Source organism: Argopecten irradians, chromosome 14 (genome assembly GCF_041381155.1).
Source record: "Argopecten irradians isolate NY chromosome 14, Ai_NY, whole genome shotgun sequence".
NCBI classification, from domain to species: Eukaryota; Metazoa; Mollusca; class Bivalvia; order Pectinida; family Pectinidae; genus Argopecten; species Argopecten irradians.
In genome coordinates, this window is record NC_091147.1 from 33461594 (window position 1) to 33478025 (window position 16432).

Consider the following 16432-nt stretch of genomic DNA (forward strand, 5'->3'; position numbering starts at 1 on the left):
TTGTTAACCCAAGGGTAGAATATCACTATCCTTCATATCCACTTATGGACGAGTATTTTTCTTTCATACCTCGACGTTTTATTGCAATTTACAACTATAATATCCCGCCACTTTGAAACAAATTCGATGAAAACTACGACTGCAAGTCAATTTTTCCAGACATGACAAATTACGTGATTCTTCAACACAAATTCCGTCGTTTGCATCTATTATTGTAAAACCAGTCAAGTTTGTGAACAAAAATGTTAAAATTTTAACGAGGAAATTGTAATTTCGATGATGCCGTAACGTAATGAGGCTTTATTGCATGGGTAGCCATACAATACAGCCTCAGGCGTAATGAGTGTATTGCCCTAGACAAGCCAGTATTACACCCCTAAAGAAATAAGGGTATTTAAGGTAACCTTTTTCCTATTAAATACAAAGCTTATTTATGGAAATTCTCTTCTTTCTGCAACGCTTTCCTTTGCGTTTTGGGAGACTGCAGTATGTTCGTATTGATTCAGGATTAAGCATGTTGCCAAATGAATCGAAAAGTACACTGCACTGCCCATTGTACAGACAGCAGACTTAAAATTGTAAGACGCTGATCTATGTGATAATATACCTTATAATTAATTAATGAAGCATTGACAATCCCTATTCTGTACCAATCTGGTTTAAACCCTTAGCCTTATTCTCACTTCATGTCATAAAGGATCTGACAACATCCCATTCGGGGTCACGCTCTGATGACCTTTCTTGACACTTTGCTGTGCTTCACTTTAAATGACGTTTCTCCACCTTGCTACATCTACTGAAAACGACATCTCGTCACAATATGCATATACATCTAGCTATGCTGTACTCTTTGGGCGAAATGACCAAGTACACAAAAATGACTTACTCAGCTCATTACTAACTATTTCGGCCCGTCAACAACATTTTGAAAACAGTACTTTGATTGGTCGGTTTGAAAGGTTGAAAAGGACGCTATCATATACACTATGAAGCGGAGTAAGAATAAGAACTTGTATTGTTTTTTTGTATCACATTTAAAGGGTTTTAGATAATGCGTACTGGGAGTGATCAATGTTAGATGTGATGTCCTCCTCGCCTTCAAATTTGAAGTATAACATGAACTTTCCGTTTGGTAATGTGGTATTCATTGTAGCTGCTATAAAACCGCGTATATAAATACAACGAACACTTCATGACAGTAAACGTTATCGGAAAGACTATAATCACGAATATTTCTACTCACGAAATTATTTGAAAGTCCAGAAAGTCTAGAATTATGTGGAAATGCAACCAAAAATAAAGTAATCTGTGAGAAGCGAGCAGTCCAATACTGGGTAAGTGTTTTCTTATCAATTTAATTGGTTTTTGTTTATTTATTTTTTTATTTATTTTATTTTTTGGGGGGTGGGGTGGGGGGAGGGGGGCATTGTTTCCGTTATTCTAAATTACTTAAGCTATTTTTGAGAAGTGTTCGGTGTTATTTGAATGTTCCAAACCACGACTAAAAGTACCCAGGTACAGCTTAGGATATACAGTATTCCTGTGCATTGAGCTTAAAAATCAAGAGAATTACTATATTTGCGACACGAAAAAAGTTCACAGTATTCTCTTTAGTTGATTGATAATTTCCAAAGTTGTGCTTTCGCAATTTAAAGATGTTCCACCGCCGACAGAGCATAAATGATATTCATCATTTGAACAATAACTGCTGTTTAATCGTGTACATATATGTCTAATTAACACAAAAAATAATATAAAATAATTTATTTTGCCTTTGTTGCATGCGCAATCAGTACATCATTCCATATAGGATATAGTACAACGGAATTTTTTCGGGATGCAATTAATTATTTTCGATATTTTAAACTTGAAGTAAAATTAGAAGCTCAAACTTTTCAACGATGATAATGGTGTAAAGTAAGTAACTTTTGTAACTGAAGAAAAAAATTAAATCGTCTGCTGCTGTTTTTGATAGTGAAAAAATACCATTTGTCGCGGTGGAGCATCTTTAATAGTAGACGGTACCGTAAGATAGATTATGCAATCAGGTATATGTATGATTCTATGTAGACTCTACATCAAACGATGTAGAACCTTAACACGCATACTGTACTTGTTTTAAATGAAATGTATTTCAGCATTCATTTGATGTAAATATTGAATATTCATTTCTTAAATGTTATCTTATGACTATATGTTTTGTTTAAAATACAGAAAATCAGTTTTCAAGCTGAGTGAAGTGATACAAGATTTCGACACTAATTTGTTCATTATTGAAAATCACTTAATAACTGAATTTTACATTATTATTACGCTACAGTGACTCGTATGATAATTGCAAAAATTCGCCAGATGGAAAAAAAATTTGTAATGAACGGGGATAAGTTTTCGTAAGCAAATACACGTATATTAGTCTAGAACAATCGAGAAATGCCCCAAACAATAACTCTATTCAATACTTGGAATTGTTTTATGGTTTTGGGTTATTGTTTCCGGTATTCTAGACTACTTAAGCATATGATTGTGATAGATACAGATGTAGATCAAAGGTTTATATCCAGGCATGCACATAATTTTGAATATTTGAATATCAATGAATGATAATTTAAATAAAAGATATATTAAATTCTTTTATTATTCAATTGATATCTAATGTTTGTGTAGTGTTCAGAAATAGAGGAAATGCAGTAGTATACAAATGTACAAGGAAATTGACAAGAAGTTAATTAATTTATTTCTTTTGGTACACGTATATACATAGGGTGACATCATTTACAATTGTAGTTAACAGATGTGCTGATGACATTATATGTACAAAAATATAACAACATTATCTGCAGTATCATACAAATAGTTTTAAATTAAATATTGCTTCAAATATGTTACAAACAGGTATAAACAGATTCAAACTGGGAGTTAAATGTCAATATTCTTCAAATGACATAGCCCACAATCCGGCTCCACATGATTAGACCATTTCGCAAAATGATATTACCATGAGAACATTCAGAACGTCAGCTATTGGTTGTGACAATCACGTGATTATAACATCACGTGACCATTATGGATACTCCTTTGTCACATGATTATATATTGACTCACAGATACCAAGATAATACCGTTAAATCAGTTAACTACTTACATTTACAAACACAGCACTGGATTTTCGGGTCTCCGATTCATTTGTTTGGCAATCAGAATAATGAAGGTCAAGATTTTGATTACAACAATAGGGTATCATATCACCTTGTGTAAAATTGCAAAGTTTTATAATATATTAGCCTTTTGTTTTTATCATTGTCAGTTATATTCGTGAATACTAATACATAAATAGGCAACCAACTTTTCCTTTTGATTAACATATTCTAACAACAACATAATCATATTCATTCATTTGTATTTTCTATAAATAGGAATTCGAAAATAAGGATTGAAATGGCAGCATCATTAATATATATTGCTTAAAATAGTAATTGAAAACCACATTTTTGTCATTATCTGAATATTTCCAGATTATTTTAAAATTTATAAATAGCAGTTCGGGAATTTAAGACTTCACATATTTCACAACACGGATTTTTTTCTGTAGGATCACAGGATCCTGTATAAAAAACAGCACAATGCAAGTGTCAATATCACTTTTGAGCACGCAATTGTGACCTACATTCGACATGGGTTAAAAAGTGTATTTTTGCGCACGCAAATTGTACCGTCTAATCAACACTTGGTTTAGCGTCTCTACCACTTCTGAGCACATATACGTGACCATGCAGTCAACATGTGCGAGTGTCTCTATCACAATTCAGCACACATGCGAAACCGTCCTATCGACACGTATTCAAATGCAACGTTTTTCTACACGTCTTGCACTTGACATAACAACACCAGTAATATTTACATTCACAGCGTTCGGTGATTTCTATAGAAAAACTTTTAAATCCCCTGCCACAGCACATCGTATCACATCCGCCCCATCCGTCTCCGTTCTTCTCGCATACCCTGTAAACAATCAGAACATCCTTAGCTGACATAACATTAGCATAGCATGACAAATAAACATAACCCAACATTACAGTATAATTGTTCTAGTTACAGCCAGAATAAGTAGCTCAAAAATAACAGAAAAATGGTAATTATTAGCATGAAAAAAGATAATTTCCAACAAGATATAGGTTCAATACTGTTATTTAACACATTTGTTAAAAATAAGTCGAAAACAAGATACTTCCTAGTCTCATAAATACTGTGTGAAAACAATATGTCTTAAGGAATTAGCTCTGATATCTTACAATTAGAAAGCAAAGATGACTTATAAAATAAATAAAGTGATACGGCACAGCCGCGGATTAATACATACCTTCCTGCTGTGCCCACTGACCCTGTCTTCGGGTCAGGACTACAATAATCAGGTGATTTCGTATAATAAATCAGGGAATCTTTAGTTATCGAAGATATTTTCGGATTCAATGGCAGAAACGTTTTGACCCCTTTCCGCCTCTTCCTTTTAACCTCCACCGCTGTTGTATAGCGACGTTTTAGTATGGATCCAATGGATGTAAAATCGGGAAGGGCCTTCCAACAGGTCTTTATCGAACAGGATCCTGACACGCCATGGCATTTACAAGCCTTAGTTAGACTATCTGAGACAATCTGAGAAAGAGAAAATAAGATCCTAAGTTAAAATTATCTTGAAATGCATTTTAACTTATTTTTCTTAGATATTGTTACGCCAAATTATCAGACAATCATAACCAATTTTTCAGTGGCTGGTTTGTCTATTTTAGCCAATGAAATTGATTCTTATATATAAGAATAAACCAAATAGGAATATTATCTTCGTCGCTATTAAAGTGTTTTTGTTAGATATTTTAATATGAATACATCAAGACAATTTGTAAAACAATAATGGAAACAGGAAAATGTTACAAACAGCAAATTTAACAAATGTACATTTTGTATTTATTAAATTTTATTTAATGTCTTGAGTCAAATAACTTTAACAATGTAAATTTCTTATAAAAACAATCGCTTATGTTTCAATGGAAATATATTCGTATATTTCAGATTATCGGCGTTAATTGTGGCTGGTACGTTGTGGAATTATCATGATCTTAACAGAATAAAATTTGCATAGATATTTTTGTCATGATCAATGTATCATTGATGTTATACATGTACGTTATGATTATATCTTTAAGTATGCAAGTTGTCAGAAACAGTCCCATCATTGTCAGTATTGGCATTTATGATGGAAAAAGACCTCACACGTTTTCATTCACCATTGCTGTATTTGATTATATTAATATTTATAAATGATTTTAAAATACATATTCACATATCTGTCGAAAATGTTGAGTTATGCAGCGTTGAATCAACAAGGAGTTTAAACATACAATGTAAGCCTTCTTAATACACAACACTGTACTTCATTATTTAAGATTCATAGAGAAGCAGACGCATATTTAGATACAAAATTAAATAATACGCTGTTCACAACAAGTACAACGTATACATTATCTCTTTAATTGTAGCGAAATAATTTTTAACCCGAATGATAGAAATATTTTATATCGAACATACTTAAATTAAATTCATCTTTATAACGTAGTAATGTACTATTTCCGTCAATGTTCTTATAATGGGTTTGTTATATTTGTATAACGACATCAATTTATATCAAGTAATTTCCTTATCCTCAGTGGTTCGTTATACCCGTGGGTTACTTTACATTTTATCTCCCCTTATTTGAGCCATTATTTTACTGGTTTACAGCTACAATTCACCTCAAACTTACTGTTTTTATTATTATATTATGAATTTCTGTAACTCTTCATTATTGGAGATAATAAAGTCATTCATAATGATATATCCAACCCACCTTCCGACCTGCTGCATTGTTATGACGATTCATCTGTGCCTTTTTAGATGTTTTAATTTTGCCTCGTTTTGACAAAGACGCGTCAGTAAAGCTTTCACTTAGATATAGTCCAAACTTCACATCGTCTCCACACCCTCCCCACTTAAACTCGCCGTCAGGGGGGCTGTTCGGGAGGGCCCCGCAACTGCATTTTGTAGTCACACCTATACTGCACGCACGTGCAACAGAATGCACGAGCGAAGCGGATGATATAGCATATAGATATGCCTGCTCTCTGGTACCTGTGGAAAGATGATGAACAGCTTAATTAAAAACAACAAAAAACAACAATATCAATGATTGTTAAAATACGCATACTTGTGTTATTTTAACAATAAAAAGGGCATTCAAAAATTCCAAAAAATGGTACGGAAGCAAGTTATCTGAATTTTTAAGTATGCGTGATGTAAACAATATCTAATCATCAAGCTGTCAATCGTTTGGAATTTTGAAAGTATTGGTTAACCCATTTCTGATTCATGTGAAGATTTCAAGGACAAAGCTAGACAGATAAGCACGTATAAGTCTTGTATTTGCAACTAGGCTAAATTTGAAAGAAAATTGAAACCTGATAGTTTCATTTAAACCAACATATCATTACTTAATATTCAGTGTAAAATCAAGGTTAAACAGAACATATTTCTTATATCCGTATTCGTGTTGAATACGGCGGAACATGAACACTTAACATTTTCTCAGTCTACTGTTAGAGCGATATATTTTAATAATACTTTTTACTGTAAACAACCTATGGTAGTTTTTATATATCTCTTAATTCAATATGCAAAAAGGATATTTTCACATGTCCTAGAGTTACTGGCATATCAATGTGATACTCTTGTTGTAAACAGGCCTAACTTATGTGTACATGACCCATGTAAGCCCATAAAACTCTATTTTACGATGTATGGGTTATACTTCCCGACCTAGCCCAAATAGTACCGCCGTGTAGTCGTCTTTGTAACGCGATGCTGGACTGAAAAGCAATCCCTAACTTGGCACGTCATAAAGGCTAACATAACGCCGTGTTGGTGCAATTTATTGTCGATATCTTTGTTAACAAAATCTTGTCAATTTGTACAATATAGTTTTATTGTACATAAATACCCCATTGATAGAGTAAACCTGCAGTAAATTGACAATGGAGTGTGTGGGATTAAATCCTGGTAAAGTTTGTGGAGTTCTGCCCCTCTGGGCAGTTCTTTGTGTGATGCTCATATAAAGTTGGACGCATTGAATGCCGTCGACGACGTAGCCTTGCTTGGTCTGGATACTTTCAGGGAGGTCCATTGTAACCAGTGACTTTATGGTGATAAGCTCCGGCTCTTCACACCTTTTTCACACTGCTATCAACCCCATCTTACAGCCCCACCAAACATTGGTTACCAGGCAACAGATGCTCTCTTTGTGGCCCACAGTATCTTATATACGCGTTTGAGACATTTTATATCTCTAACTTCCTCCATACTGAACTGCCTTCCAATAGTGCTATTGTGATCGTCTACGGTTTTATACAGCACCATTTAAACATTTAAGCTCCTCTCTAGTTGGTTCTCTTTGGACTGTGTTTTATTTTCACTCTAATCGCTTGCCTTTGATACAATGCTTCATCCCATACGTGTAGTAATAAGCAAATAGATATCGCCAATAAGAATATTTAGGAAAGGAAAATGGATTATTCTGAAATTTGTCTGTGAATAAACGCGATTGTATTTTTAGCATGTAGGACATACAAATTGCACTTGTTATTGTAAGATCTGATATAATTTTATTTTGTTCTAGCACTCTCTTTCTAAAGAGCATATTTTTTTCGATTACTTGGACACGGACGCAGTAAGCTCATGGTAACAACATAGTTCAAAGGTTTTATGAGTATGTATGTTAGAGAATTACTAAATTTAGAAAGATCAAAACAAAGCTTGAGACCCTACATTACTTGTGCTAGCAATACCATATTTTTTATTGTAATTGTAACACCAATCATATTTAACAGTTTGCTGTAGGTGATAGTCACCCATATTGACAAGTTAATGAATCAAATACTCTAGTAATCATCTAAAATTTACATTTTGTACCTAGTGATAAAGGTAGGCTTTTATAATGGTATTTCGTGGGTTTAAATGTTGTTTTCTGATGAATAAGCCACCAACATATCGATAGGTAACTAGTATTAATCAGAAATATGTGTCCGACACCAAGTATCCCCTTCCCTATAAGATTTGGACACGACGCGACAGGACAGAACGGGGAACAAGACGGGACGGACGCGAATGACACTATATACGCTATCCAATGGCGAGGAGGGGTTACAATACGGAATTTAACGAGTACCCACCTCTGACCAGGTCACGTGTAAGACGAGGTGTCCTCCGGATCGATGAGCAGTTCCACCTCCGGTCACTGAACTGGGATTCACAAGTGTCTTTTGTAAGTAGAGCTGCATGCGACACAGTGCCCATTAGATCGAGGTTTTGTTTGCATATTTTAATTTGTCGTTTCACCATGCCGAATGATTTAGAACAGTTCTGGTTCCCTGGCCATGGTTTCTGTTTACTTTGATATAAGGCTCTGAAAGATACAAAGACAAAGTAATGTAGAAGAATGGATACTATTCATTTTGAAAACAAAAACATCAGCAACAACAATAATGAAAATACGTAACCACAACATATAATATTGCATCAACAACAGTAGACTGGTTACCAGGCCCTCAGTTACTATCATATTTCCTCAGCAGAATGCTCAAACTGTATTATCTTCCTTTGTTTGTAACTTAGGATCAAATATGAAATATAAATCATAAAACCAAATTTTAGTGCTATTTTCAATATTCTAGAGACTGGTAGCCAATCTAAAGTAACAGCAACAAGAATAACAATGAAGAAGTCTAAATAATGGACTTTGTAAAACAAACTACCGTAATAATGTTTTCCACCATCACAACATTTTTTACATTTGTGTTAAAATGGATCTTCAAAAAATTTAATTATCTCAAAATATTTAAGGTTAAAGACATAACATGAAGGGTTAAAACTAGGTACTAATTACAGTATTGTGACATACGGACCGCAGACCCAATGGTTATTCTCACGGTCGATTGAGCACACTGTTCCTGCTCTACGTACCAATCCTAATTAGTGTTTAATCCATGTAATGTGACAAACGGGTGTCTCCCATAAACAACCGTATCTACTCCTTCAATGTCAGCATATTATCCTGTTCAACAGATAAGTACCTTTCATCTCCGTCAACATCTATAGATCGACATCTTTGGCCTAATTTAACGTTATCATTACCACCAGTGGACAATAACGTTAAACATCAGTTAACTAAGGGCGATTTCTAGTTTAAGGCATTGACCTTTGATGGATTCTTCGTAAAATGAGTATAATTTTTGTCCTACCACTATAATTATATTAACTATAAACGGAACACCTTCTGTTTTTTAACTTGTTTCCGGTTTTCTCGCCAACGAGAAAATTTGTCGTGTTTCAAAGCCAAAATTGTCTAGTTCTTTCAAAAGTTTTACAGGGGCCATTTTAGAAAAAAAGTTTTCCCCAAAAAAAGCATTTTGTGTGAAATGTTTATACATGTCTACAACACACAACAGGAAATAACTATTGTATTATTTCGAAAATCTTATTTGCAATATAAAGTCTTTGTAAAAATAACAACCGATTCATCAATATTGAAGACAATAGCGCCAGGATGAAAATAGCAAATTCGATATTGTAAAATCCTTAAATATAGCAGAATTTCCATGATTGTTTATCAATGTGAAAGGAATCGAGTGTAACTCTTTCATCCAAAAAACATTTTTTCCTCTTTCATCCAACATACTTTTTTCTCCAATCTATTTATTTGTTGTATTTTATGCAATTATGCTCCAATTGATATAAACTTGAGCATCATGCATGGCTGCAGATCAAAGATAAATGGTCGATTGTAGTTAACAATGAAGCCGAAACAAGGAGGAAAAAATGCCAACAATTACACAGAACGTGCAGGGTTCGGTTGTTTGATTTGTCTGTATGGTAACGATAACTCTGCAATTGGCAGGTAAAGAAACGCGCGTGTGTTGATAGCTATATAACGACGCACGAGAGGGGGAGGGAGGGATCGAGGTAGTCACGTGACCAATGGAATGCGTTCGTGTCACGAGGTGCTAGCTCCTTATTGTTTCAATGACGTTGATAACAGATTTACACGTTTTACACGTGAAATTAGGTTTTGTGTGAGGCACTCCTGTGCAGAGCTGTGAAGTCATGCGTCTTAGGCGTCGGAATCTCAAGTGGAAAAGGTGTAAATTGCTCCCACAATTAACATACTGTTGGTAACCAGCGACACAAAACACTTATCATGGCTGCTAACAGTACACACAGCAGCAACTGTACTGTTATAAATACAGTTCTGTCATGTTGTTGGGTGACATACTAACGTCTTACTTGTAGCAACATGATGGTGGTATGCAACCTCGTCTGTGATGTACACATAATATAAATAGTAAAACCTGTCTTAGCGACCATACCGCTCTATAAAGAAAACCTGCTTAATAAGACCACTTTTCTATGATCCGAAACGACAACTTGCAACAAAATTCTACAATTTTACAATAAATGTGTAACATTGAGCCTGTATGTAAAGACCATATGGCTATGAATAATACTTTTCCACTATCCATTGAAAGGTCTTTATTTGACTGTATATTGTACATGTATATTGATATAATGCATATCCCTTTATGCTATTATATAACCATTCATTCTTTAAACACATGCAACATCATTATTTATAACATTGGCTATTATGTGAGCATTGGGGAGTAACAATCTACCAAGACATTTCCAAGATTTACAATTTTTTGAGCGGTGTAACTTTCTATGGTATATGTAATCATATATCATTAAAATGGTCTTAAATCCCCGTGAATACTTTATTTTGTAGTTAAGAATTTTAAAATCATTTCAGGTCTAAAAATAAAAAAAATCCTAGGGTACTTTCTATCGTGATTAGAAACGTTTAGTTTATTTCGTGGGGAGAAGTATTCGAGGTTGTCACGTGAAATAATGATTCAAATAATGACTGAAGCTTGATTTCATTTCGTTGTTCCATTGTAGCTACAACAACAGCATTGAAATTAACAACATAATGAATATTTCATATTGTATAATAAATTAATCATTCGATGATAGAACCATTGTCTGTATAAAATCGTCAACAGTAATCGTATGTAAATGAAATATAAATGTGCATACTACATACGAATAACAACACCTTCTGCATATTATCTCAAAAATCCAAATTTAAAAGAAAATGATAGTAAAATAAAAGAAAATGAAGGCTAAACATGAACGTTTGTAATTGGATAAATTGATATTGGATGATTGATATTTACTCAAGTCTAGGAAAAGAAACGGGTTTTCTTAATATCATAGACTCGCGACAGAACCTTAAGTTGTTGATAAGACTTTCTCATGGGAGACCTAATACAAGATTACCTCCTCCCTAGTTTGAAACCAGACATATCGCTAAGACAAAATTATCTGTGAATGTTTTAATATTCTAATGACTGTTTGACAGTCTATAAATATCACTGCACAACATTTAAAGAAAAAACAAGTTTGTGGAATGTTTTACAGTTAGTGTCAATAGAAGTATTTCAATGTTGAGCGCAGCGGATTGGATAACGAACACACACTTGTATGAAATGTTACATGTACGTAATTTGGTGTCAGAGAAGGAACTCTTGCCATCACTATCACTCGCAGGAACACCTAGAATTCGCCAAGCGTCGCTGGTGGGGCAACGATAAACCATGGCTCACGGGCGTACACTTTCAGAAAGCGGAACATAAACTAACTAATAATGCTTGTCATGTTATAGTATAAACTAACCGGTAATTCGCGCACTGTTACAATATTTGATGTCTGCCCACCCCGTAAATTTCTCTAATTTGTTCTCTTCTTGTGTCACATGTATAGGGGTTCGCCAACTCGCCGCTCGACTGTGCCAGAAATGTTATGAATGAATTTGTCAGCGTGAGTATAAATCCTTGATTTGGCATGGTAATATTTGACAGTTCGGAATTTCCGAGCTTTTAAATACGTAACGCGACGGATGATGTAAGCGTGTATGTTACAATGAAAACTTACATGAAAAATATCAAGCAGGAAAATAATCCATATATTTTATTAACAGTCCTGTTTTTTATATAGATAATGCAAATCTTTTCAATGTTTTTGTTCAGTTCAAAAGGTATAAAAGCAGATTAACTTAAATAATATATATATTGGCAAATCTAGTTAAATCTTGGATTAAAGAGGATACGTGTTTAGCGTTTATTGATATCAATATATATGTCTTATTTTAGTTTAACATTACACAATTGCAACGATAGCTGTATAATTCATATCTTTTTTTTCAAAAGACAACAGGTAAAATTACCAAAACTTGTATGTAAAATTGATAATTATCAGCTGGTAAATACTGTACCCTCAACCCACAAGACAAAAGGATTTACTAATAATAATTTGCAGAAATTAGAGGGTCAAAATGTCTAATGTTGAAATGTTATAACTACAATAGAAATTTCAAGTGCGATACGAAAAAAATATTTCGCTTAAAATCCAGCTTAAATAATTATTGGTCCAAAAATATTATAATGTATTATTCACATTGTACTCACATTGTCATCCGTTATTTTAATAAAAGCTTCTATCAGTTATTTTCTTTCGTCAATTTTATATTCAAATTAAACTCACAATTGTTAAATCTCCGCAAATAAATGTCTAACTCGCTTACATTGAAACATAATTAAAATGAATTCTGTTTTGAAAGTTACTTTTTCCGAACATGCGAACTTGTAAAAGAACATCTCGTGATTCCTTAGCCATGAAAGAAACTGGTTTAATGTGTCCAGTTACAATATCCCAATCCTTTTGAGAATCTTGTTAACTACACTTCTGGGGGTTATAACGATTTAAAGGGATCTTCGACTCGAGGCTGCATTGGTGAGGTACAAGACACTTTCCGTGTGAGTAACCAAAACAGACGCTAGCCTGCACCGCATCAAGAAAGCCATAAATGTCTCTTTCGGGAGCTTCATAAAAATGAAACAAAAGACCTGTCTCTGCTGATCTAAACGATTTGTCACAAGATCATACTCTAACACTTGCTTCTTTTTATAACGCATTTAAACATGTATCCCTGGAGATCAGCGGATACCACATACGACTGTTCACAATGGAGCAAAGTCTGGCCTTGAATCGAAACAAAAACCAGCCCGGAAGAGCATTTAATATCACGTGACATCTCGTCAGAGGCGTTAATCTCTAAAAAAAAAACACCTGAGATGCATTAACTACTAATTAACGTAATGAAATCTGCAGACGAATCCCGATCACGTGATTTTTACAAGATAGACCGACTGTGTATCGCATTGCCCTTTTTTAAATAGGCGATATTGGTGACATTCTGTATAATGTTTACACAGTCCATAAAGTAATCAACGCTTAACGCGTGACGTTGTATGCCCTCGTACTACCAACCTCTTTTTATCCCTTTAACGGGGGCCACCAATTATATAACATGTCTACCTAGTTCTTGAATGAATTGCAATGTTTCATATGTTCTAATAGATTGACCTTTGACCCTTGTATAGAATAGTCCCAATCTCGCATTACCCACTATCTCTTGTTAATCCTCTTGACATGGTAATTTGAAATTCTACTTCTTTTCATTGATAACACTTTTGAAATCGCTCGTTTCGTTATTTTAGACTTCAATGAAAGTATAAGTGATACTTGAGATTTTATCAAAACGAAATATCAAACGAAGTGTTGTTGAGTTGGAGTAGATCATCGCTTCGACTCGTCATAAATAAGGTACTTGAGAGGATCGGCTGAGTGGCTCGCCTTTCACGGCGATACTATGTACACAGACATGCGACATCAAAGTCATAACACAAAACCATTGAGAACAGCCATTGTCGATATATCGCTCAATGGAAAGTTGTGGGGTGGCCACTTGAAATCTAATGACAGGTAACTGTTCTGATCTTCCTATTTGATAACATGCAATATCTTTGAAACTGTTTGAATGTATTCTAAGTTATAAATATATCCTCTTCGTATTGTCAAATGATATCTTATAGAAATTACCTTACTTTACTGTGGCATGATGCAGATTTTGCAAAGGTTCGATATCATTTTTTATGAAAAACAAACTTAAGTTACTACTTCAATAATTATCATACACCAAATGTATCGAACAAAACTAAAAAAATCCTCAGTATATTGTCATCGATAGGCTTTTATACGCGTGATTTCCCATATTGTCCACAATGTTCTGATAATTATCAAACCAACATTTCGATGAAAAACAATATTTTGTGTTGAAAATTGTGTTTCAAATTAAATATTGAAGAGTATGTACATGCATGTACCTTATCTATATCTTATACATTGTTTTACTCAGTGGAACTAAATTATTGATTATATGTTATTGTCTTCAATCATAAATCACTTTCCCTGTTATAATTTCCTTCTATATGCTATATGTACTGAGACAATTGGTTCAATCTCATTTACACACACACATGTATTAATGTAAATATAACGCTATAATATTTGATATTTATCATGGTATTTGTCCTTTTGTGTCTAGATAAATACGCAGATTACCTCAAACATTTGACAATATTTTGTCCACACTGTTAGAATTACTTCTTTGCTCCATATTAACTACTTCAAGTAATTCGTATTCTAAAGACATACATTGATAAGAATATTGTTTTATCTGGAATACAAACGTTGACGTTACGTCTTTGACCCATATCGTTATTTTAATATATTATTATCAAGTATTTGTCCAAAATTCTACATGTATTGTCAAATCACCTGTATTAATACGCGAAATTGTATCGCACTCGAAAAAAAGTTTTGCAGTACATTATCCTTATAGATAAATCTATTATTTATGTTACTTTGCAATTAAATCCAATTTTTTACCTTCTAAATAGTATCTTAACATAAAACTACATTGATAACACTTTAGGAATACTATAGAACCGAGTCAATATAAATGAATATAAATTTTAAACTTTCAAATCATATTTCTTTCATGTTCTGTCTGACGCTACTTTTTAGTATGTGTATAGAAAAAGAAACGGAATGGAAATACAATTTACGTTAAAATACCTTGCAGCAATTATTTTAAGTTTTCTTGCCAAGTGTGATGTAATTACCTCCTTAATATTTTGAATAATTCTCCTCCCACACCCCTCCCCCACCCCCTCCCCCACCGCACCTCTGTGTCATAGCTACGTGTCGTCCTCTCGCCTTCCTACTTAATATTTAGAATGGTTGCCAAACACATATCAAATAAATGTGTAATACTTATTTAAACCCCTGTATCGTAGCTATCTGTCGTCCTCTCGCTCCCCATGGACCTCTTGTATAAGTTATACAGCCATCTATCAGAAATCAATGTTTATAACTTCCACTCCTTAAGTACTGCACTCGTGTAGCACAAAGGGTTTATGGGATTATTCCTGACAGCAAATATGCTCGTTACAAATCAAATTTGTTTACATATGTAGACTACTCGTATCCTCTCCCTCGAGGAGATTCACCTGTTCCTGATATCTCTGTTACCTTTACCTGTCTTGTCACCTATTGTTAAATCTAATATGACAGTGAATATATCTCCTAATGGTATTCACAGTAAAAACATGTCTATAAAGACCGCCCAATCGGGAAAAGGAAAAAATGGTCAAATTTACAGCCAAATGGTTTTTTATGCAAATTCACACTTGTTGCAACTGACCAAAGAAAGTTGTCTTATTCAGCAGGTGTTTTTATACACTGAAGGTCGCTAATTTTGACTGGACATATCAATCGTAAATATTAGTATATATTTCAAAGAATGTTTTTATAGAACGAATCCAGCTTCATGATGCTTTAATAATTTTGAATTTAGCACTAATGTCATATATTGATTATCAGATCTGAATATGGCAATGGTGGGACCTAAATATGTCTAGATATTGTTTAATAAAGTGGAAACGTATTAAATATTTAGATATGCCTTTACCTCTTGGATAAAACAAATATACCTTTCATTTTTATTATGATTTTTTTATGTCAAAAATATATTGTAATCATATTTATAATTATGCTGATATTAATTGTTTCATTTAATTTCGAATGAATTAAGATATCATCTTACCAGCGACAAATTTGAACACAACATGAATAGATGATCTATTTTTATATGACACGAAACCCAAAAATTGTGTATTCCAATAAACAAATAAAAAAATTTTCCGGAAAAAATCCCAAGAAGTCATGGGGAAACAATTATAGGTACCTTTTCCCTTCTGGCAACCATTGCACCCTGGCAACCATTGCACCCTGGCAACCAGTGTAACAGTTGGCATATTTATCGGTTCAAACCATGTCTTTCGCCGCATCTTCTCTACATATTCAGCCTTCTGTAGGCGTTTGCTTCTTTTCG

General features: G+C 33.8%; 1 protein-coding gene across 2 annotated transcripts in view; it reads right to left on the minus strand.

The window, feature by feature from the left end:
- Window positions 1-2717: 2717 nt before the first annotated feature.
- The window catches only part of LOC138307531 (protein Wnt-11b-2-like), a 44676-nt gene continuing 30961 nt past the window's right edge, over window positions 2718-16432 (minus strand). For both annotated transcript variants that reach the window (XM_069248331.1, XM_069248330.1), the window contains 4 exons: window positions 8253-8485; window positions 5879-6159; window positions 4358-4650; window positions 2718-3999 (listed from right to left, as the gene is read on the minus strand). In XM_069248331.1, the coding sequence (XP_069104432.1) occupies window positions 3825-3999; window positions 4358-4650; window positions 5879-6159; window positions 8253-8485 (982 nt within the window). In that variant the 3' untranslated portion in view covers window positions 2718-3824. The remainder of the gene's footprint in view (window positions 4000-4357; window positions 4651-5878; window positions 6160-8252; window positions 8486-16432) is intronic.